This window comes from Lichenostomus cassidix, chromosome 19 (genome assembly GCF_008360975.1).
Source record: "Lichenostomus cassidix isolate B80296 chromosome 19, HeHo_3.0, whole genome shotgun sequence".
NCBI classification, from domain to species: domain Eukaryota; kingdom Metazoa; phylum Chordata; class Aves; order Passeriformes; family Meliphagidae; genus Lichenostomus; species Lichenostomus cassidix.
Genome location: NC_139499.1, coordinates 2,314,876 through 2,337,452, shown reverse-complemented (window position 1 = coordinate 2,337,452; position 22,577 = coordinate 2,314,876). Strand labels below are relative to the sequence as shown.

The 22,577-nt window shown below is 49.9% G+C and overlaps 1 protein-coding gene across 12 annotated transcripts in view; it reads left to right on the top strand.

The window, feature by feature from the left end:
* Window positions 1–22,577, top strand: part of LOC146428930 (S-adenosyl-L-methionine-dependent tRNA 4-demethylwyosine synthase TYW1-like) — an 89,614-nt gene that overhangs the window by 54,059 nt on the left and 12,978 nt on the right. For all 12 annotated transcript variants that reach the window (XR_014855862.1, XR_014855859.1, XR_014855860.1 and 9 more), the window contains one exon: window positions 16,378–16,488. Coding sequence is in view for 6 of the 12 variants with exons in the window: in XM_085078819.1 (XP_084934945.1) it covers window positions 16,378–16,488 (111 nt within the window). In the remaining 6 variants the exon portion in view is untranslated. The remainder of the gene's footprint in view (window positions 1–16,377; window positions 16,489–22,577) is intronic.

The following is a 22,577-nucleotide window of genomic DNA, read 5'->3' as shown; positions in this document are numbered from 1 at the left end:
ATAACCACCTCAGAACCCTGGAATGGTTTGGGTCAGAAGGAACCCTAAACTCACCTCATTCCAACCCCCAGGGACTCCTTCCACCAGCCCAGGTTGCTCCAAGCCCCATCCAGCTTGGCCTTGGCCCAGTTATGCTGATAATGGATTTCATGCTTTTAGCTGAACTTCTGCACAAAGTTCCTGAGCCTCAGTAAAGGACTGAATTTAATAACAAATTGTTCCCAGGATGATCTGACAGCCTCATCCAGCATGTCTGGGATTAGTTGCTACATCCATTTTCAAAGGAAGCCCAGGAATAAAAGATAAAGAGCTTTTGTGCTGTTTCTCTCTGCAGCAAACAACATGAGCCCCCCCTTTGTCCACTGCTCCTTGGAGCAAGTTTGATCCTTTCTAGAGCTGCTCTCATTGAAATGATCTTCATGTTCCATCTTCTGTGCTGAGAAGCACTTTTTGAGAGAGGAGTTTATGTTAAACAGCAGGTGGACTCCCAAAGGCTCCCTTTGTTTCTTGTCCTGAGTCCTCTACCCCTGCAATTAAATGGAGAGGGAAAAGAAAGATGCTAACAAATGCAATTTAGACTGTGCCCTTCCCAAACACCACATGTGAGTTTTGGAGCCTCAGCCTCTGACAGCCTTGAGTTTGTGACAGTGATTGAGAGGTGACTTGGCTTGACAGACAAGTGCTTGGAGCAGGCACTGAGGATGTGAATCCTTCTCCCACCATCAGGACGAGAAATCTCTGCTGAAAGATGTTTCTTCCAGAAATTGCTGCTTCCTAATCCGTATCCAAATGAGGAATGAACTACAAGTTAGTGATGAAGGTCCAGCTCAGGAGGGAAGGGGGAGATTTTCCATCCCTGGAGATTTTAGAATCAAGTTGATGGGTTTTTATTCAAAAATACATTTAACCAGATGTGCTGAAAAGGAAAACAGCCAATGCCCTGTGAGCTCTCATCCCCCCCGAGTCAGATTTGGGATCCTCTGGTGTTTGCTCTGGGTTCTGTTTCCCTCAGGATGACTGGACCAGGTTGAGGGACTTTGGAAGCTTGTCCTGGTTGTTGTCCATGAATCACTGAGTGTTTTCCCAAGCACTGGGATGTTGGCTGGGATAAAGGGGAATCCCCTGCTGAGCTGCTGAGAAATGCAATGGGGCTGCAGTGACCCAGTGTGGCTGAAGTGTTTATGGATTGCTACCCAAGCAGTGGGAAAACAGCTGGAGAAAAGATGGTGATGAACCCAGAGCAGGATTCATGGTTCAACATGCCTTTGCAATGGCTCTGAGGGTGCTTTTTGTTGTCACAGAATCCCAGGATGGATCAGGCTGTGGGACCCCAGAGGGTCACTGGTGTCATCTCCCTGCCCAGGCAGGGCCATCCCAGAGCCCAGGGCACAGCATTGTGTCCATGTGGCTCTGCAATATCCCTGCTCAGGGACACTCCAGCCCCTCCCTGCTCTCTGCTCAGGGCTCAGTCCTGCCCAGGGAAGAAGTTCTGCCTCCTGTCCAGGGAACTCCCTGGGCTCAGTCCCTGCCTATCCCTCTGGTGTCACTGCTGGCCCAGGGAGCAGAGCCTGGCCCTGCTCTGAGCTGCCTGCAGCCAGGGACAGCCAGGGCTGAGGTTCCTCTCAGCTGGAGGCTGAACAGCCCCAGCTCCCTCAGCCTTTGCTGGGCACAGAGATGCTCCAGGCTCTCCTCATCCTCCCAGCCTTGCTGGCTCTGCTGCAGGAGCTCCCTGTGCCTGCTGGGCTGAGGATCCAGAGCTGCACACAGCACTGCAGAGGTGCCTCCAGGGCTGGGCAGAGGGACAGGATCTCTCTGGGAATGCTCTTCCTGACCTGGTGAGAATATTCAGCTCTTGAACAAGAGGCTGTTGGTCCCTGGCTGTCCATGGGCTAGCTGAGCTCTGGGCTGAAGGTCCCTGCTGTCCCTCGTGCTCTGAGGAACACCTCCCAGCCTTGGCATGGTGTCACCTCCTCTGTCTGTGCCTCCTTGCCTTGCCCATGACAAATCCTGTCCCCTGCCCAGGCTGGCTGGCAGGACTCGCTGTGCTCCAGAGCCAGGCAGAGCTGAGCTGCAGGACCTGCTGGGGCCAGCTGCCAACATCCTCTCACCCAGCCTGGAGCCATGCACAGAGCAGGAATGAGCCCTGCAGGTGAATAGCATGGTGTGGCACTGCAGGAGCTGATGATGGAGCAGAACCTTGTCCTTGCTGCCCTTCCTGGAGGGTCACAAAGCCAAGGCAGCAGCTCGGTGGCACTGTCAGGAGCTCAGAGCTGTGCCTTTGGACATCCCACACCATGTGTGCTGCAGGGCTGGGATAGAACCTTGCCCTCACTCCTTTTCTGCTTCCAGGGGATTAGGATTTCCTGGAGAACCAGGGTCAGGGCTTTCTGGGAGAGGTGGAGCAGAGGTTTTTTCCTTTATTAAAGATCAAAAAGGGAAATAGTTCTGTGCCTGTGCTAGGATATCCCACGCTGGCAGTGCCTGGGTTTGGTGATCAGATGTTCCTTGCTGGCAGGTGCTGGGAATGGTTTATCCAGGGATGTAAAAACATCTCCCATTACTGTCTCCAGGCTGGCATTTTCACACTGCTCACAGGTAGTTCCTGTTACATTTCTGGGTGATGAAGAGGACAGTTTGATATTTAAACATTCCCAGCCTTGCATCTGCTGCTATTTACTTGAGTCTTTTTGTTTTTCCCAACGTTATCCTGTCTTCCAAGGTACCCTTGGCTTTGTGTGATTACAAACAGCAGAAATGCACTGAATTACATCCTCAGCAGGTTGGAGTGCTTATTATTATGTAATAGATGACAGGAACAATTGTTTTTATGAAAAGACACATTTGATTTGCAGGGAGATGATTTATGTGGCTCCTGGGGGAGGGGAGCCATGTCTGATGCTTCTGAGCTGAGGGACTTTTTAAGGAGAATTTAAATGTAAAATCTGCAACAGATGTTAGAATCAGTAATCAATTTTGCCACTATAAATTTAGAAGAATTTGACTCTTCTGCACAGTTAATGCTCTCACCAGCTGTGTGCTTGTTTTAATGGGATTGCTAATGAGACTTCTGGTGAAAGCCTTTGGCAATGCAGTCTGAGGAGTGTGACACAGGTATGATGTTAATATGGAGTTATTGTCTCTGAAATCCATCCTGTCCTTTCAGTGTCCTCACAGCAATCCAAATGAGCCTTCAGCCAGATTCTTGGCTGCTGAGGGAGTGAAATCTCATTTCTCTCTCTGTTCCAGTGCCTCCTTCCAGTCCCTGGTTTGCTTGCAGGTCAGGAAAGGGGGAAATGTTCATAGCACAGCTCCATAAAAAGGGATATGTTATTCCCAGCTGCTGCTGTCCTGTGTGTCCTGGGAAGGCAGAGAGTGAGGCTGGGGGAAGGGAAGGTGTCTGGGGCCACCCAGCCAGCCTGAGGCACAGATAGGGTGAAATCCATGTTTTCTCAGTCCTTTATCCTAGGTGAATCCTCTCCTCTGGTTGCTGCCTGGGGCTGTTTGCTGCTGGCTGTGGCTACAGAGGATGGCCAGTGCCACCTCAGGGTTGGGACAGGACACCGCTGTCCTTTCCCATGGCCTCAGAAATGGGATGAACAGACCCTCGTCTTCCTCCCCAGCTCACTCATCCCTTCCCTCCTTAGCCAGCAGACACTATCCAGCTTGCCCAGCTTTTCTGCCCCTGAACAGTTAGGGAGCATTTGCAATTCTTTACCCTCTGTTAAACAGGATCTCTGCCTTGCCCTGAACTCTTCTGGAAGCTTCCTGAGAGCTGCCAGCCTTGGCTTTTAGGGAACTTGCTTCAAACCAGTCTCTGTTTCCCCTACCTGGTTATTTATTACCCAAACAACAGCCAAGAGTTGTTCTCTTCCCCAGGTTTGTTCTTTCCCTTGCCCAGAACTCCCAGTTCCCCCAGCAGCCTCCATGAGTTTGGGGACATTTGGTCCCATTTTCATTCTCTGGGTGTGAACTGGAGCAGTTCTCATATGCAGGCACCCTGTGTGTGCTTTTATGGGAGCTCTCCAGAAGGAAAGAACAACCCTAAAATTCTGCTTGCTTGGGGCTGCACTTTGCTTTAAAACAAGGTTTTATTTCAGCCCATAAAGCTGAGGAAATGGGGCTGAATGGCTCAGACTGGGTCTGTGCAGAGCAGCACACAATATTCCAGTTGCTAAATGCATTAACTCAGGATTTCTCTCCTCGCTGGCCCATTACCAATGGCTCTGCCACGAGGAGTGGGATGAGAAGCATTTCTTGGGTTCATTGAATCCATTCATTTGGATCCATGCATGTGACATTTCAGGGAAAGACAAGTTGACAAAGCATCTGCAAGCAGCAGTGATGTGTTTGCTCATCTGGGCTGGGGAGTGCAAAACTGAGAGAAAACCACTGCAGGCAAGGAAAGGGATTTTCTGGGAATGTGGTGGTGGTGAGAACATCCTCCTGGATTTGGGAAAGGCACAAAATCAGGAAGACACTGCTTTGGAGGGGAAGAAATCCTCTCATAAGGGGTGTGTGAAGGAATGTTTGGATGGTAAGGGTGGAATGGTTTGCACTGAGTGGAGTGACACTTGGACACATGGATGGGGTGCCCAGGGCTGTTCAGTGCCACATCTCTGGTGGGCTGGGCTTGGGAAGGTTCTCCTGCCTCAGGGTGAGATCCAAGCACTCAGCTCCAAGGGGATTGGACCTGATTTAGCTGGTTTGGAGCTTTAGAGCAGCATCCTGCAGCAGGAATGTGGCAGCAGAGCTCAGGGAATGGCTGTGCCTTCAGAGCTGATCTCCCTCAGCTCTCATTTCAGCTTCTCTAGGTCACAGAGACCCCAAACTTCCTTTGCCAGGCTGACTTTGGGCACTAACCAGGCTCATGCTGAGGAGTGCTGCTTCCCTCGTTGATGGGATGTGGTGCCTTGGCTCTGTTTCTCTCTGCCCTCACCAGTCCATGGGGAGCTGGGGTGGCAGCTGGGTGTTGGTGGCTCTGGTCACATGCTGGTGGCCATAGGTGACCTCCCAGACCTGTGGCACATCTGTGGTTCCCATGGCTGCTCCAGTGACCCCTCTGGAGGTTGTTGATTTGAGTTGGGCACTTGGGATCCAAGTGCTGTGTGTTCTGCTTGGATGGAGCTGCTGTTGGATTTGGGAGTGGGAGAAATGCAGGAGCACCACCAGGAATTCAGTCCTCTCTGAAGCTGCAAAGCTGCTGGGACATCTTTCATTGAATTCCCAGAAATTCATATCATTCTGATTACAATGTGGTAATTCACAGAATCCAGCAGGGAGGATGTGTTGCTGTTGGAGTGAGTCCAGAGGAGGCCATGGAGATGCTCCAAGGGCTGGAGCCAGGCTGGGAGAGCTGGGAGTGTTCACCTGGAGAAGGGAATGCTCCAGGGAGAGCTCAGAGCCCCTCCTGTGCCTAAAGTGGGGTTTTAAAAGGAGGGAGAGGGACTTTTCCCACAGCCAGGGAGTGACAGGACGAGGGGTACAAAATCAGTTTGGTGCAAGAAGCAAATGAGATGCAGTGCAAATGATGTCTGTGAGTGCTCAGTGCTAACCCAGCAGGTTTGGAGTGGTTTTGGGGGTGATGAGCCCTGCAACTGGAGAGCTGATGATCCATAAGAAATGCAAATCATAGAAAACAACTGTTTGCAGAGCTGTACAAGTGTTTGTATGTTTGCATCATTGCTTTTATGGCCTTCTGGCTGTGGGTTGGAATTTGCTGAGCAATCCTGGGGACTCTGATCTCCCTCTGGGCTCTCAGAGGGAGCAGAGAGCTGTGGAAGCAGCAGGATCTGAAGGTTTTTCATGGACATGGATCTCTAAAGGAATGCTTTAATCAGAGGTGTTAGAATTTCAGGAATACCCTGAGCAGGCTCCTCAGGTGGAGCAGACCTTGCACTGTGAATCCCCAGACACTCAGGACCAGAGCAAACCCTTTGCTGGGATTTTTTTTTTCATTCATCATTTTTCATTTCAGCACCTGCAGGAGTTCTCTCAGCCCCAACTCAAGCTCTACGACTTACCAGAATGGGCTCTTGAAATGTTTAAAGCCCATAATGTTTGTTCTTTTAGAGCCCAGCTCCTGAATCAGGGCTTTACAAGAGCACTGAGCTTGCAAGCATTGCTTAATCAATACGAGAAATTTATGTCAGACTCCTTGTTTACATTGCTCCTCGTGCAGTGAAATGGGCAGGATTTTCAGCAATCCTGGTGGGGCTTTCAGATCTATTTTTAGATGATTTGGACAAAACCCAGAAGAAAAATATAAATCATTTGCTTCGCAGCCTGCAAGAGTGTTTTTTAACGAGGTAATTAGGTTTTTATGGCAGCTTAATCTCGGCTTTCATCACTGGAAGTTGCCTTGGTGGTTTGTTATTTCCCAGGATAACGAGTGTCACTTTATTCCCTTAAATACAGCCACCCCTTCCCAGGCTGTGGCTGAGCTCCTGTGCTGTGCCACCTTCCCAGGGAACAATTCCTTCCCAAAATCCCATCTCTCCCTGCCCTCTGGCAGTTCGAAGCCATTCCCCCTGTCCTGTCCCTCCATCCCTCATCCAAAGTCCCTCTCCATCTTTCCTGTGGAATCCTTCAGGTGCTGGGAGGCCACAAATGGGTCACCCCAAGACTTTCTCTCCTCCAGGCTGATCCTGCAGTTACTCCCTCAAACCTTCAGTGTTGCAGAACTATTTAAAATACAGTTTATCCCCCATTCCTGAGCAAAACACAGCAATTTGGAGGAGCAGTCTTTCAGAGCCCTGGGAAATCTCGGTGGGAAGTTGTTTTCCTGGCTGAGATTTCCAGCCACAGAGATCTGTGAGGAAGCATCCAAGTCTTTGGCTGTGTGTATAAATAACTGGGATGGCTTTACACCCCTGAGCAGCTGGCAGTGCCGTGGGGCAGGCTGGGCTCTGGCCATGGAACCAGAGGGACTCTGGGAATGTTCAGTTCCTGCCTCAGCTAGAGCTTTTGGCTGAAGTGGGGCTGGGTTGGAACTGCTCTGTTTAAGGTGCTTTTCTCCCTCATTTGCTCTTTGCCTGTGCAAATGCCATCCAGTTTTCCCTTCAAGTTCCCCAGGCTGGGAGTTAAGATACTGATTACTTGTTGTTTCAGGCAAACTTCTTGCCACAGAATCCTTTGGGATGAGTGCAACCATTCCCAGCACTGCAGGGCCACCACTGAGCCATGTCTCCACATCCACACGTGGTTTGAACCCCTCCAGGAATGGTGACACCACCCAGGTGCCAGGGCCTGAGCACCATTTCAGTGAAGGAATTTCCCTGATATCCAACCTGAGCCTCCCCTGCCCAGCCTGAGGCTGTTCCCTCTCCTCCTGTCCCCGTTCCCTGGCTCAGCCTGACCCCCCTGGCTGTCCCCTCCTGTCAGCAGTTGTGCAGAGCCACAAGGTCCCCCTGAGCCTCCTTTGCTCCAGGCTGAGCTCCTTTCCCAGCTCCCTCAGCTGCTCCTGGGGCTCCAGACCCTTCCCAGCTCTGTTCCCTTCCCTGGACACTCTCCATGCCCTTCTCTGGAACTGCCCTCTTTATCTGTAGCTTGTCCTTCATATTGTACTTCTCTCGCCTTCCCTGCCCTGCCAGGGTCTGCCTGTGCCCTGAGGGGACAGCTTTGTCACTCTGAGGTGACAGCTTTGCCATGGGACCTCTCCAGGAGCACCACGGCCTCCCTCATCCTGGCCAAGCAGCCAAGCCTGAGACATCAGCTCATGGAGCATCAGGATGTGGCTGTGGAGCTGACACTGGGATATTTTGGGGAAAGGGAAAGGGAAGGAAAGGAAGAAGGAGCTGTGGGAAGTCCCAGACCTTGACTTCAGCTCTGCCCACTCTGAAGTCTTGTCTTTTCCACACCTGCAGTGGATGGAGCAGCCCTGTGGATGTGGCACCTGGGGACAGGGTCAGTGCTGGCCTTGGCAGTGCTGGGGGACTGGTTGGACTGGACCTTGGAGGGCTTTTCCCCCCTGACCCTCCTGTGTGTGTTCCCCATGCCCTCACACACAGATCCCTGTCCGGGTGCAGCAGAGCAGGAATCATTCCTGTGGGCAGAGGGAAGGAGCTGGGGCCTCTCTGGAGTGGGTGTCACCGAATCTGCGGGAAAAACAAAAACCCTCCAACAAGATTTTTAATGTTACAGAGTCAAGGCATTACTTTATTATCTGGCCAGGATGTTGTTCTGGCCAGGATGTACCACAGAAATCATCTCATCCACACACAGCCTGGCTGTGCAGAGAGAATCATTCCATGACACTTGGCTTTTACTAGATTTTTCAGATATTTTATACAGTAAAAATACATAGCAATGCATTGGGTCAGTGTTCATTGGGCCAGAGCTGAGCAAACCCCCAGTATTCAGTTTCCCATTGGATCTGAATCTCCTCACCTCTGATGTTAATTAGATTTTTCATTCTCCAATTCTCCTCTCAGTCCTTTCCTGGCCAGATGTCTTCAGCCCTGCTGGAGGTGCTCTGGGGTAGCTGTTTGTAGATAGCCACTGCTGGCTGCTGATGTTCTGCTGGGAGCTCTTTAGCTTTGGGTTCCTCCAGTCTGTTGATATGTTGAGTTCATCAGACCTCACCTGGCAGAACAATGCCCTGGAGAGAAACCTAAAATTCCTTTTTCTGGGGTAAAGATAAGCAGAACCCTTTGACTAAAGTGATACAAAATTTTTAAACTGGTATCTTTTCTGACATGGGCAGCTCCGAGGGAAGGGCTGGATGGGCTGGAGCCAAGGTCAGGGCTGGCCCAGCTCCTGTCAGCTGGATGGAGCAGGACAGGCCCTGTCCCTTGGGATGTCCCTGGGGATGTGCCTGGCAGGTCCCTGCTGCTCCAGCAGCTGCTGCTCCAGCCCTGGGACATGTCCATGCAGAAAAGGTCCTGATCCCACCTGTCCTGGGAGCCTTCACAGCACCATTCCCTGTCAAGCTGCTGCTGGGAGGCTTTTGAAAGTCACAGGAACTTGGGCAGGAACTTGCTGGAGGTTTTTGTCCTGCTGGAAGGGGTTTTTATTCCAGGAGTTCACTCCCTGCTCCGGCTGCAGCCTGGCTGTGCTGTCCCTGTGGCACCCCAGCTGCTGCTGCTGCTTTCCCTGCCTGTTTGGAGTGCAAAATCCACTCTTTCCCAGGCAAAAAACCATCACTAACCTGTTTAACAGCGAGCTTGAAGTGGCTTTTGCTGCTGATTTGATAGGATCTGCTTTAATGCTGCTCTATTTTAAGTCCCATTGCATTTAAGTCCCGTTGCATTGGGTTTCTTTTTCCCTGGGTATAAATTTTACATGATTCCTTGTAACTGCACTGCAAATGTGGAGAAGAAAGAAAGAATCACTGCGATGTTGTTGGTGCTGATTTCCTAGGGTAAGTGTGTTAAAACTGAGTCCATGGAAAACGGATAAGGAGCAGTCATGGTTCTGGGTTTATTTGAGAACAACATTTTCAGCTCTCAAAACAAAGCTGTTGCTGCACTTTGTTTTATTTCTAGAGATTTTTCAATAATCTGATTAATTTCTGCCCAGGTGTGAAGCAATAAAGCAGATTACAAGCAAGTACAGGAAGAGTGAGTGTGGAGGGGAGTGAAATTTGGTGTTTTTTTCTCCTTGCTTTCCAGTCCTGATCCCTCCTTCCTGTGCTTCACACATCAGCAGGGCTGTGCAGAGGCTGAGGGGCTTTTCTGGTTTAGAATTCCAGCTTGGGAATTAGTGCTGATCATTCATCTGCAGGATTTTCATGTTCTTGTCAGGCAGGATTTCAGAGCTGGGCAATCCAAAGGGTTTGGTGGGACACCAGGGCAGGGCTGTTGAGTGCTAAAAAACCTGCTGAAAACCACAAGTCCAACTTCGCTGTTTTCCTGATTATTATTCAGGACAGTTTTCATCTTATCTTCAAGGCCTTGGAAGAATAAGGAATTTCATATGGAGATCAGGCTTGGCTCCTCACAATAATTATACTTCACAGAGACAATTTTGGTTCTTACATGTTGATATTAAAGCTGAAAGAATTAAAAACTGCTTTAAAGGGACTGCCTTGGGCTCCAGGCTCAGGATAAGGCACAGAACCATTCCCTCATCACATGGACATCACCTTGTAATTGTATTTTTCCTGATTGCCTAATTAGCCTTTTTCCCTGATTATGTCACAAGGAGCAGGAATGGCTTTTGCATGGAGAAGTAGTGCAGCCAGGTTTGTGTTTTGGTTTGGGGTTTATGTTTGTTTTTTTATTAAGTTTGGTGTTATTTTTTAGAAACATCCCAGTTTTTTGGCATTAGCACTCAAATCATGGGATGGGTTGGGACTTTCTAGACCATCCCTTCCCACCTCCCAGCCAGGGGCAGAGGTGCATCAGCTTTGAGTGAATTTTTTTAATCTCACCTGAGAAAAACTGAGCATTTAAGAAATATTTTCATGCTCAGACATACCTGAGAACAGAAATCTTGGGTTGTTTTTGAGCCCTACTTTAGATACCCATATTTGATTTTTTTTATACTCACATAACTATAAATTATTTTCTGATGGTCTTACACTTGGTTTATCCACATCCAAGGAAGACCTCAGTTCTGGGAATGTGTGACTGAAAACTCAGGGCTGACTCTCAAAATTAGAAATGTCTCAATTCCCATGAAGTTCAGAGTTTGTAGTAACTTTTGGGTCTCTCCAGGCAGGAAAACACAGGGCACAGTGATCCTTCTCCAGTTTTTGAACCTTCAGAAACCAGAATTATGGAAAATCCACGTCCCCATGCACTTGTGAATCAATAATTTGATTTTGCTTTTCCCCCCACACAGACAGGAGGCTAAGAAGGTCCTTAATGTGAGCTTAAATGCTGTGCAGGGTCCAACCAGAGGGTGATGGTGACCAGGGTGGCTTTGTCCCCAAAGTGGGGGACAGCTGGAAGATCCTGGGTGATCTCTGCAGCTGAGCCTCAGGTGGAGCCTGGAGTTGAGCTCCCAAGCACTGAAATGCTTGCTCTGGGGATTCAAGGCAGAGTTAATGTGTTAATTAGCCGATGCTAATCAGCACCTTTTTAGCTCTGGAGACAAAGGCTGCCCTCGCTCTCACCTGGGTATAAATAGCAGGTGCTGAACAATGCTCGGTGTTTGCTGTGGTTCCTACGCAGCACAGCCTGTTCAGGGTGTGCTTTAATCAGCATCAGCCTGGAGAAAGGCAGCTCAAAACTTCTGTGCTCCGTGCTGAGTTCAGCTGGGAAGGGAAAAATGCCTCCTGTGCTGGCAGAGCCATGCCAGGGCCCTGTGGTGACATGGCACAGGAGGTGGCACCTCCTGGGGGCGGAGGGACAGTGGGGAGCTCCTGGGGGAAAGGGAAGCTCCTGCTGCCCAGCAGAATGGATTCATCTGCATCCTTCCAAGGACACTGAGTCTTCCCAGGTGATGGTCTGGAGTGTGATGGGTCCTACAGTGACTACAGAGGAGGCCATGGAGATGTTCCCAGGGCTGGAGCATCTCTGCTCTGCAGCCAGGCTGGGAGAGCTGGGGGTGTTCACCTGGAGAGGAGAAGCTCCAGGGAGAGCTCAGAGACCTTTCCAGGGCCTAAAGGGGCTCCAGGAGAGCTGGAGAGGGACTTTGGACAAGGGATGGAGGGACAGGACACAGGGAATGGCTTCCCACTGCCAGAGGGCAGGGAGAGATGGGATATTGGGCAGGAATTGTTCCCTGTGAGGGTGGGCAGGCCCTGGCACAGGGTGCCCAGAGAAGCTGTGGCTGCCCCTGGATCCCTGGCAGTGTCCAAGGCCAGGTTGGACAGGGCTTGGAGCAGCCTGGGACAGTGGCAGGTGTCCCTGCCATGGCAGGGGTGGCACTGGATGGGCTTTCAGGTCCCTTCCAGCCCAACCCATTCCATGATCTGAAGAGCTTCTGGGAGCCTGTGGGTTCACCAGAGCTGGGTTTGGGAGAGGCAGGAGTGATCTCCAGTCCTTTTAGAGAGGCTATGTCTCCAGGCTGAACTGGAAAGCTTTGCAAAACTGTGCAATCTGGGGGGTGTTGGGATCTGAGATTTCCTTAGGCTGCATTTTGGATCTTGCCTCCCTGATGAGCTTTCTGCATAAAGCAACTCCTTATCGAGATTTTGGCTGCAGGGGCTTTTTTTCCCCGATCCACATCCCTGTGACAAGTCACTTCCAAGTGTGAAAATCGCTTTGATATCTTTACTCAGCACTTGCTCACTCTGAGAACGTTGCATAACCCGGGCAGGAGAACAGGCTCAGCCTGGGGGGCTCTCCTGGTGCTGGGAAGGGGCAGATCTGGGGCTGAGCTCACCTCCCAGCTTTAGGCTGATTTTTTACCACGATCAGAGCAGCCCCTGCCAGCTCAGAAGCTCTGAGAATGTGTCAGGAAGGGAGCTTGCAAGTGGAGCCTTTCCTTGAAGAGAGGAAGAAAATCCTGATGAAAGGAGCTGCCTTTGAAGTGGTTCCTGCTCCTCATCCGGTGCTTGCAAAGGGCTGGCAAGTTGTGTGAAACAAAGAGCAGGTTCTGTTTAGGCTTTGCACCATCATTTCCTCCCCCCCAAAGAGTGTTTTAGTGTTTTTTCCATTCCAGCTGTGCTGTGTTTCTGTTGAGAATGTTGAGATTCATTAGCTGCAAAAATAGGGATTTCTTTGGAGGAGTCTGTGGATGAAATGGCAATAAAATAATTTTATCTATACCTAGGCAATGCATGTAAGTGTTCAGGATATCTAAGCCAGCGGCTGAGACAAAAATCTGAGACAAAAATCTATTTCTTTCCATACAGGGGGACACTGTTCCTCTGCCTTCACAGCAAGTTCAAGTGACAGGATCCAAGGAAAGGCTCTTGGAGATGTTTCCCTGCTCCACCTGGAGAAGGGAGATGGTTTCCTGTCCTTGGTTTAGGTTTAGGTGATTTAGGTTTAGGGTTAGGTGCTTCTCCTGCCCCTGTTGGAGAAGGGAGATGCTCCCCTGCCCCACCGACCTGTGTCCCTCCTGCTCTTTGCAGATGATGTGTTTCCCCTTCCCTCCTCCTGCTGGGATTAGACCTGAGCTGCTTCATGAAGAATAATTACATTAGATCCAGGAAAAGATGAATGTTGAGGAGGAGAGAATTAAAAAGAAACGCTACAGAAGAAGCAGCTCCAATCCCTCGTGGTTATTGGAGTGGGAAGGGAGCACTTTGTCAAAGTGACACTGAGTCCTCTGCTCAGGTGTCCTGGGCTGGGGCTGAGGCTTGGCCAGAGTCCAGCATCTGAAATCCACCCACTGAAAGGATTTTTATCCTCAGTATCCTCCCCTAGCCCTGGTCAGTTGGTGTTTCCCTGGTGCTCTGTCCTGACACTGAAAGGCTGCAACACTTCTTGGGGTAGCCTGGAAGGATTTTAGCAGGAATTGCCTGAAGGTAAAACACTAGGGTTCCCCTGGCAGGTTCTTCATTCCTTTGCCCTCAAGAATTTTGGGAACAGAAGACTGACCTACACCCCACTGACTTGTATTTTTGGGACCCCTGGGGCTGCTCCTCCTGGCTCTGTGCACAAAGACATAAAACAGACCCACACCCTTCCCTTCCACCCATCTGCAGGTTGTTCTCACATTAACTCCTCTTCCTCTCGTGTTCTGCCCCTGACTGGAGTGGAGTAACAGCTGCTTTTCCTGCAAACACCGAGTGTGGAGCATCCCAGGCTGCTTTCACATGCTGACGCTTTAGATCGTTAAATTCTCACGGCTTAAGCTCTTTATTTCTTGTTTTGCTGTGCTTACGAGAGGATCTCCTGGGGCCTTATTGTACAACAAATACAAATAATCCATGAATAAAACAGGCTGGCTGTTTGTACTGCTGGCAGTCTGCAAGGATTGCTCCCAGATAACATTTTGGGATATTACTCATTTTGAGTTGTCTCTCCTAGCAGCGTTTCTCTGCTCAACAACACTGCAGAGATGTTGCCCTCTGGAAAGAGACTTCTTCAGCCACAAGATTAATTTCTGATTTTTTTTTACCTGTTTGTTGAATCCTTTTGGCAGAGCTGCTGTTTCCTTCCCTGCTTTCCCTCCCCAGCCTGGCTGAGTTCACTCGGTTTTTGGGATAGTTCAGGTGTTGCAGTCATGGACACACAGAGGCTGCAGTAATTCCTTGTAAGTGCTGCCCCGGGGGGAGAAATCCTTTCAATTCACTCATTGCACTTGCAGTTTTATGAAGTCCTTGACCTTCAACTTCTAAATGAGCTGGGATGTGAACTGGAGAGTACTAAAAATGAGATTTAAATGGGAGAAAGCCCCACTTCTCTTCCTGTGAGGATATGCTGCCCTTGCTGGGGGCTGCCTTGAAACAGAACCAGTTCTGTGAAATACAAACTGGTATTTACTGGTGCCTTGAAGGTGCTGGGTTTGTTCCCCACTGGGAGCTGCCCTTTGGGGAGCCAGTTCTCATTAACTGGTGTCTGATCATTCCCCAGGACTGATGTGCATTGCAGATTTTCCTCCTTAGATCTTTTCCCCTCTGCTTTCTTCTCTCCCTGTTATGTGCAAATGCTGTGTTGACTTTTCTGTGTTAGTTCCTCTATTGTTCTTTTCTCTTCAGTGATTAACTGTTGATTTCATACTTGTCTCTTGACCTTTCTTTTGCCGATCCATTCAAATCACAAATCACAAGAATTTCTCCTTCTTTAAATATCTGCTTAAATGCCACAAGAAGAGGTCAGCTGGTTTAGTTCTTGAAATATTTGGAAGCTGCTGCTGGTGTTTATTTGTTTCTCCTCTAGTTATTTCTTAGTAAATACCCTGGAGTGTTTCCATAGCAAATTGGTGTAGAAATGCCACAGTAATGTGTGGTAGGTGAGTGATACCTTGATTTTTATATGGAGGGCAAAATTCACTGATGTGGCAGTCAGAGGCTCTGAAGGATTAAAATAGTGCTTCTCTGGGCACCCTGTGCCAGTGCCTTCCCATCCTCACAGGGCAGAATTCCTTCCCCCTGTCCTGTCAGTCCATCTCTTGTCCCAAGTCTCTCTGTCCATGTTTCCTGTAGCTCCTTCAGGCCCTGTAAGGCCACAGTTCTGTCACCCCAAAGCTTCTCCTCTCCAGCTGAACAATCCCAGCTCTCCCAGCCTTCCCTCCCAGCAGAGCTGCTCCATCCCTCTGCTCATCCTGGAGCTCCTCTGCACTCCTCCAGCAGCTCCTTGCTGTGCTGAGCCCAGGGCTGGGGCAGCTCTGCAGGTGAGCTCTCAGCTGAGCACAGAGCACAACCCCAATCCCTTTCCTGCTGCCCACACTGGGGATCAACACTTTTATTTTCCAGTCCACAGTGTGCAGGGACAGCAAAGGAGTTAATCCAAACTGCAGATCTCTGGAAAATGGTTCTATAAATAAAAATAAATTCCAAAAATAAGTGAAATAAAACATCAGTGGAAGATGAAGGGGAGGGGAAGGACGGAAACAAGCGGATGTGAGGAGTGAGGAGTGGATTTGTTCCATGGCCAAGTGCTCGTGTTGAGAGGCCTTTTGTCACCAGTGACTTCTCTGGAGAGCAGCCCTTAGAGGGCAAATCACAATAACTCCAAGCAGAGAAGTTCTGGGAGTGCTGTCTGCCACCTTCACAGGAGGAAGTTGGACCTGGGAATCTTCTCCACAGCTGCTGACAGGAGGGGACAGCCAGGGGGTCAGGCTGAGCCAGGGAACAGGGACAGGAGGAGAGGGAACAGCCTCAGGCTGGGCCAGGGGAGGTTTAGATTGGGTATTGAGGAAATTTCTCATGGAAAGGTTGTCAAACACACAAACAAGCTGTGCAGGGAGGAGGTGGAGTTCCCATCCCTGGAGGATTTAACAGCCCTGTGGATGTGGCACTTGGGGACATTGGCAGTGGTGGCCTTGGCAGTGCTGGGGATGGTTGGACTTGATGATCTTCAGGGCTTTTCCAACAGAAATCATTCCATGTTGCTGTGAAAGTACCCAGTGCTGGATGATGCAGCTGGAGGCACTGAAACACCTGGAACTAACAGGGAGATGTTGTCCCTGGGGCAGCAAATCCCAGAGAGAAACATTTCCTGCTTCTGTTCCTGTTCAGTGAAACTCCTGTAAAACCAAGTGCCTGGGATGTGAGATAGAGGGAGCATTTGGGTGGCACAGGGGGCTCAGCTCAGGTGCTGATTTCTTGAAGGAACAGGTTTGGTTCAATGAGTTCTGAGTTCTTGGAATAAAAGAATGATTTAATTTCTTTTTCCTGTTTGAAGCTGTGTGGGAGGCTGGAACACCTTCCCTGGGTCACAGTGGGATGTTAGTGTGATTTTTCCTTTTTTCCTTCCTCAGAATGGGATGTCAGTGTGATTTTTCCTTTTTTCCTTCCTCAGAATGGGATGTTAGTGTGATTTTTCGTTTGTTCCTGGGTCACAATGGGATGTTAATGTGATTTTTCCTTTATTCCAGCAACAACGCACTGTTTATAGGCTGACCCTGGTGAAAGCTTGGAATGTGGATGAACTCAAAGCTTATGCTGATCTTATATCCCTTGGGAAGCCAGACTTCATTGAGGTCAAGGTGAGCTGCATGTAGTTACTTATTTCATTATTTTATTTTATTTTTATTTTTATTTTTCTTTTTTTTTCCAGCAGTATTTCCCATTGTTTTGTCCCCATTTCCCTCTTCCCTTTAGTCTAAACTTCTTGAGTAAGTAAAATTTTTCTAATGTGACGTGTAAGAAACTTTCTTTTGCTTTTAATATTAGTGAATAATAATTAATTAACATTCAGTTAGTGTTTTTAGTGTCTTATGTGTGCCTTTGGAGCAGAATCCCATGTGCCACAAGCCAAACTTTGTACCAACCAGCCTCAATTTGTGTCCAACAGGATCCTCACTCTGTGGCCTGGTTTTGTATTTCAGTGAAAATAGAAATAGATATTCCTTCTTTATGTCAACCAACTGTTGAAACAAAATATTCCAGGTCAAGCTGGTAGTTGAAGGTAGAATTCTTCCCATCCTGGCCTCGAACTTTGCCAGGGAAAAGGTGAAAGATTCAGTGCTTGGGGTTGTGGTTGGCTGTATTTGAAGGGCTGCCAGCAGCAGATGGGAGATGCAGCAGGGCAGGAGGGGTTTTCTCATGGGCTCCATCCATTTAGTAAATAGAGAATGTGAAAAAAGTTACAAACCTGTAAAAAAAGGCACCTTCCAAAGTGCTCTGAGCATTTTCACCCAGCAGCTCCTGCAGAGCAGCACAGGTACCTCAGCTCTGTGTTTGTGCAGCTCTGTTACTCCTGGACTCTCTCTTTCCCTTTTCTCTTTTACTTCTCTCCTTTGTCTTTTTAAACTTTCTTTTATTTTTTAACCTTTCTTGTTATTTTTTTCAACCTTTTTTTACTGCTGCTATGAAGAAAAAAACCTGGATTTTGCTGCTCTGAAATAACCCCAAAAGCTTTGACACACCAGCACAGAGAGGTTTTCTCTCTGGATGTGCTGCTGAAGTTGGGAGCTTCATCCCAAATCCGGTTTGGAGTTTGGTTTGGGCAAAACCCCTCGGTTTTACACCTTCCTGGGTGTGTCACTGGCTCCTCCCAGGGAGGGCAGGGCAGGGATGGAGCTGCTGAGGCTGCTCTGCCCGAGTCATTAATGGTAATTAGTGAAATGAGGCAGTGCCAGTTGATGTTTCTGGGATTCCCCTGGGAGCTCTGTAAGACAAACATCTGTCTGCAGGGCAAACATCTGTCTCCTGCAAGGCACAGGGCTGCTCTTCCCTCTGCCACTCCTGCTTTCCCAGAGCTGTCCCTTGCAAAAATCCTTACACTGCCAGGAAAATAGGTGAGGAGAGAGGTGAGTGGCCACAGATGTGCTCCTGGTGCTCTTCCAGCTGGGACAGGGGTTTCTGTGGATCTCTGAACCCTGGTGTGCAGGCTGGGACAGGGAGGGGCTGGGGGACATTCCCAGAATCCAGCAATGGCATGATGGTGTCACTGAATCTGCAGGAAAAACCAAAACCCTCCAACAACATTTTAATGTTAGAGAGTCAAGGCATTACTTTATTATCTGGCCAGGATGTTGTTCTGGCCAGGATGTACCACCGAAATCATCTCATCCACACACAGCCTGGCTGTGCAGAGAGAATCATTCCATGACACGTGATTTTACTAGATTTTCAGATATTTTATACAGTAAAAATACATAGAAATGTATTGGGTCAGTGTTCATTGGGCCAGAGCTGAGCAAACCCCCAGTATTCAGTTTCCCATTGGATCTGAATCTCCTCACCTCTGATGTTAATTAGATTTTTCATTCTCCAATTTTCCCATCAGTCCTTTCCTGCCCAGATGTCTTCAGCCCTGCTGGAGGTGCTCTGGGGTAGCTGTTTGTAGATAGCCACTGCTGGCTGCTGATGTTCTGCTGGGAGCTCTTTAGCTTTGGGTTCCTCCAGTCTGTTGATATGTTGAGTTCATCAGACCTCACCTGGTAGAGCAATGGCCTGGAGAGAAACCTAAAATTCCTTTTCCTGAGGTAAAGACAAACAGAACCCTTTGACTAAAGTTATACAAAATTTTTTAACTGCTATATTTTCCAGCAGAGGCACTGGAGGTCCAACCTCTGACTGCGGTGACCACACAGCATTTGTGACATGGGAATATTCCCCAGAAAACTTGGTGGTTTTGATAAACAGTAATTTCTTGCATTCCACTGAGAATGGAGCATATTTGGGCTGTGGATAGGGCTCAGCATTTTTTTTTCTCCAGCCCCTCAGTGTGGCAGGTAAAGCCAACCACCAAAAAGTGCTGAGAGACACTGCAAAGCCTCTGCCTGGCAGTGGGGCTGAGCTCAGGGGGATTTCCTGGGGAAAGACTTGGCGTCACTGATGTCCATTAGGATGAAGAAAGCTAATCCAGTGCTGCTCCAGAGGGGCTCATGGGGTGGATGGAGAGAGATTTAGGTTCTTGCAGGGCTTAATCCTTGTTCTCATTTCCATGAGTGCCTTACAGTGCTGTAACTCGGTGGGACCCCATTCTCTCCCTTAAGCCAATAGTAAAGGGAGATTCAGCCATTAAAAATGTATCAAAATGATTTATTGCCTTAATCTGTTCTAATGCCAGCATGTCACTGTCACACTGGTACAGAGCTGATGGTTGTATTTAAGGGTTGGAACGTGCAGAACTCGTTTTCTTGCCGTGGTGCACCCTTTGGGTTCTGAAAGGCAGAGGTTTGCTTGATGTGCAGCAGTTTTGTGTCATGGGGAAGGGTGTGGAGTACCAGGAGCAGCTGAGGGAGCTGGAAAGGAGCTCAGCCTGGAGCAAAGGAGGCTCAGGGGGACCTTGTGGCTCTGCACAGCTGCTGACAGGAGGGGACAGCCAGGGGGTCAGGCTGAGCCAGGGAACAGGGACAGGAGGAGAGGGAACAGCCTCAGGCTGGGCCAGGGGAGGCTCAGGGTGGATATTGGGGACATTCCTGGACTGAAAGGGAGGTCAGGCCCTGGCCCAGCTGCCCAGGGCAGGGGTGGAGTCCCCGTCTCTGGAGGGCTGTGAAAGATGACTGGACATGGCACTTGGGAACATGGGTTAGGGTGACCTCAGCAGTGCAGGGGGAGTGGTTGGACTCGAGCTTAGTGCTTTGTCCTTGCTGAATTCTGGAATCATGGAATAGTTTGGGTTGGAAGGAACCTCAAAGCTCCTCCAGTGCCACCCCTGCCATGGCAGGGACACCTTCCACTGTCCCAGGCTGCTCCAAGCCCTGTCCAGCCTGGCCTTGGACACTGCCAGGGATCCAGGGGCAGCCACAGCTCCTCTGGGCAAAGTGAAACTTCATCCCTCAGCTCACAGCAGCAGTGGGAGCTCCTGCCTGAGCAGAGCCTTCCTGCTTCCCTCTATCTCCCAAAATTTAGGAGGAAACCCAAGCCTGCCTGGTTGGCCCTTTGTCCCAGGGCTGTCCATGCCATGGTGTCTTGGGCAGAGCAAGGATCAAAGTCATGGCACAGAACCTTCTCAAGCCTTTGTGAAAGTTTTCAGCCACCTGGAAGTTGTCCCTGCTGATTTTCCCGAGGATTTTGTTGCTGTGGATGGATAATCTCAGTGTCCAGCTGAGCTCAGGGTGCTGCTCTGGGACTGGAGCTCCTGCTCTGCTGCCTGAGGCTTGGCTGCACAATGGAAATGACCAAGTAAATGTGTGCCAGGAAGGGCCAGAGGGAAGTGTCTGTCCCAATCTGCTCACTCTTGTCATGTTAAACAGTAAAGATTCTTTAATTGCTTAAAATAATGAGGAAAATGAGCTGTGCCTTAATGAGTTTTTAATTGCATGCAGCAAGAGGCAATTGCCCCCACCTGTCACAAACCCATTCAGGATCTGCTGCCATCCCAGCTGGAGTTTAGATGAAGAGAAGGTGAAGCTGAATCTCCTGTTCCTGGTCCCTGCTATAAATAAACCCAAACAGTGCAAGATTTCCACACCTGAAAAAGGACCAGCACTGACCACTTGCTGTTAGAGAAACACAGAATCCTTTAGGGTGGGATGGACCTAAATGTGAGATCAAGTTCACCCATTCCCCAGCAATGCCCATGTCCCCAAGTGCCACATCCACAGATCTGTTAAATCCCTCTGGGGATGGGGACTCCATCACCTCCCTGGGCAGCTTATTCCAGGACCTGACCTTGCTTTCAGGGAGAAATTTCCCCCAATATCCAACCTGACTCTCCCCTGGCCCAGCCTGAGGCTGTTCCCTCTCCTCCTGTCCCTGTTCCCTGGCTCAGCCTGACCCCCTGGCTGTCCCCTCCTGTCAGCAGCTGTGCAGAGCCACAAGGTCCCCCTGAGCCTCCTTTGCTCCAGGCTGATTGGTCACAGGTTGGACTTGATGGTCCTGGAGGACTTTTCCCCCCTGGCTAATTCCATGGCTGTGACTGGGGGCAGAACAGGGGTGATTCAGCAGTGGCCATTCCCCTCTCCATCCTCAAATAGCTCCTTCTGGAGAGCTGGGATGAAAGGCTGTGTCCTGTGTTTGAGTTTGGCTTTCCCAGGACGAGTTCCTTCCACTTGCAGGGAGTCCCTGCAGGTTTCCAGGCAGCACAGCTCTGTTCAGCCCTCAGCCTTGTGGGGTGTCTGCTGTGAAATATTGGGGCTGTGCTGCATAACCAACCATCCCCAGCCCTCCCTGCACATTGAGGCGACACAAAGGACTGATGGCCTCTGTTAAATCAGCTTGAAAGTGATTATTAAAGCAGCCAAGGCGCTGGATCCTGGCTGAAGGCACTGCAGCAGGAGCAGACGTGCGTGAGGCCTTGTGGCTGGAATTTGGGCAGAGCTGCTGCTCAGCTCAGGAGCCTTTGCCTTGCAGACACTGCAATCCATCAACGTGGCGTTGAGGCTTTTTATATTTGTCTGGGGTCATGGCTGCCCTAGATTTTAAGCAGTGCCTCTGTCACTCAGCACCTTGGCCCACACTTTGTTCTGCTGCTAACGCGCACGAGCGTCAATTCAATTTATAATTTGTGGGCTCAGAGTGAAGAGAATTGTTTTGTTCAGTAATTAAATTGGGAAGTCTGGAGTGTGAGTGGAGAAACAAAGCGCTGTCAGCTGTAGTTCCCCAGGAATCCTTCCTTCAGAGCGCTGTGGATTGAAAGGATTGCTGGCTGTTGGCATCCCGGGGTGGCAGCCAGGTCCTGGAGGCAGCAATGTGCTTCCCATGCTTCCCACAGCACCAGTTCCCACCCTGGCACGAGGCTCTGGTCAATCCAGCTGTGCTCACTCAGCTCCATTGCAGCCAAAAATCAGCCCTGGGCTCCTGGGATGGGAAGGAGCTGGAGCTGCTGGAGGAGTGCAGAGGAGCTCCAGGATGAGCAGAGGGATGGAGCAGCTCTGCTGGGAGGAAAGGCTGGCAGAGCTGGGATTGTTCAGCCTGGAGAGGAGAAGCTTTGGGGTGACCTCAGTGTGGCCTTGCAGGAGATACAAGAAAGATGGAGAGAGACTTTGGGCAAGGGATGGAGGGACAGGACACAGGGAATGGCTTCCCACTGCCAGAGAGCAGGGAGAGATGGGATATTGGGAAGGAATTGTTCCCTGTGAGGGTGGGCAGGCCCTGGCACAGGGTGCCCAGAGAAGCTGTGGCTGCCCCTGGATCCCTGGCAGTGTCCAAGGCCAGGCTGGACAGGGCTTGGAGCAGCCTGGGACAGTGGAAGGTGTCCCTGCCATGGCAGAGGTGGCACTGGTTGGGCTTCAGTGTCCCTCCCAGCCCAACCCATTCCATGATTCCATGAGTGTGTGAAATCCAGAGCTTGCCCAGCACAGTTGCTCTGGAAGAGCTGGGATGCTTTTCAAAGGCTTCTGCATTTCAAGGTACTTGGCCCGAGCTCTGTGGATTAGGCTGCTCAAAGCACCCTTATTAAGCAGGTAATTAAGAGGCAGCATCGTTGCTGTTCCTGCCGCAGGGAGGGTTGGGGAAAGAGCTCTGGGTGAACAATGGGATCCTTTCCTTTTTAATTCTTGATGTCTTAATAACTGTCTTCATGTATTAGTGCAAAGCAGAACGTGACCGCCCTCATCAGCTCCGCACGGGCTTTAAGTGCTATCAGCTGTTAATTAACTCCAGTTTGAACAACTTGGGGAAGTTGAAAGCTGCTTTCCTTCGGTGTGCTGGAAGCTGATTCCCATTGATTTGTACTGGGAAT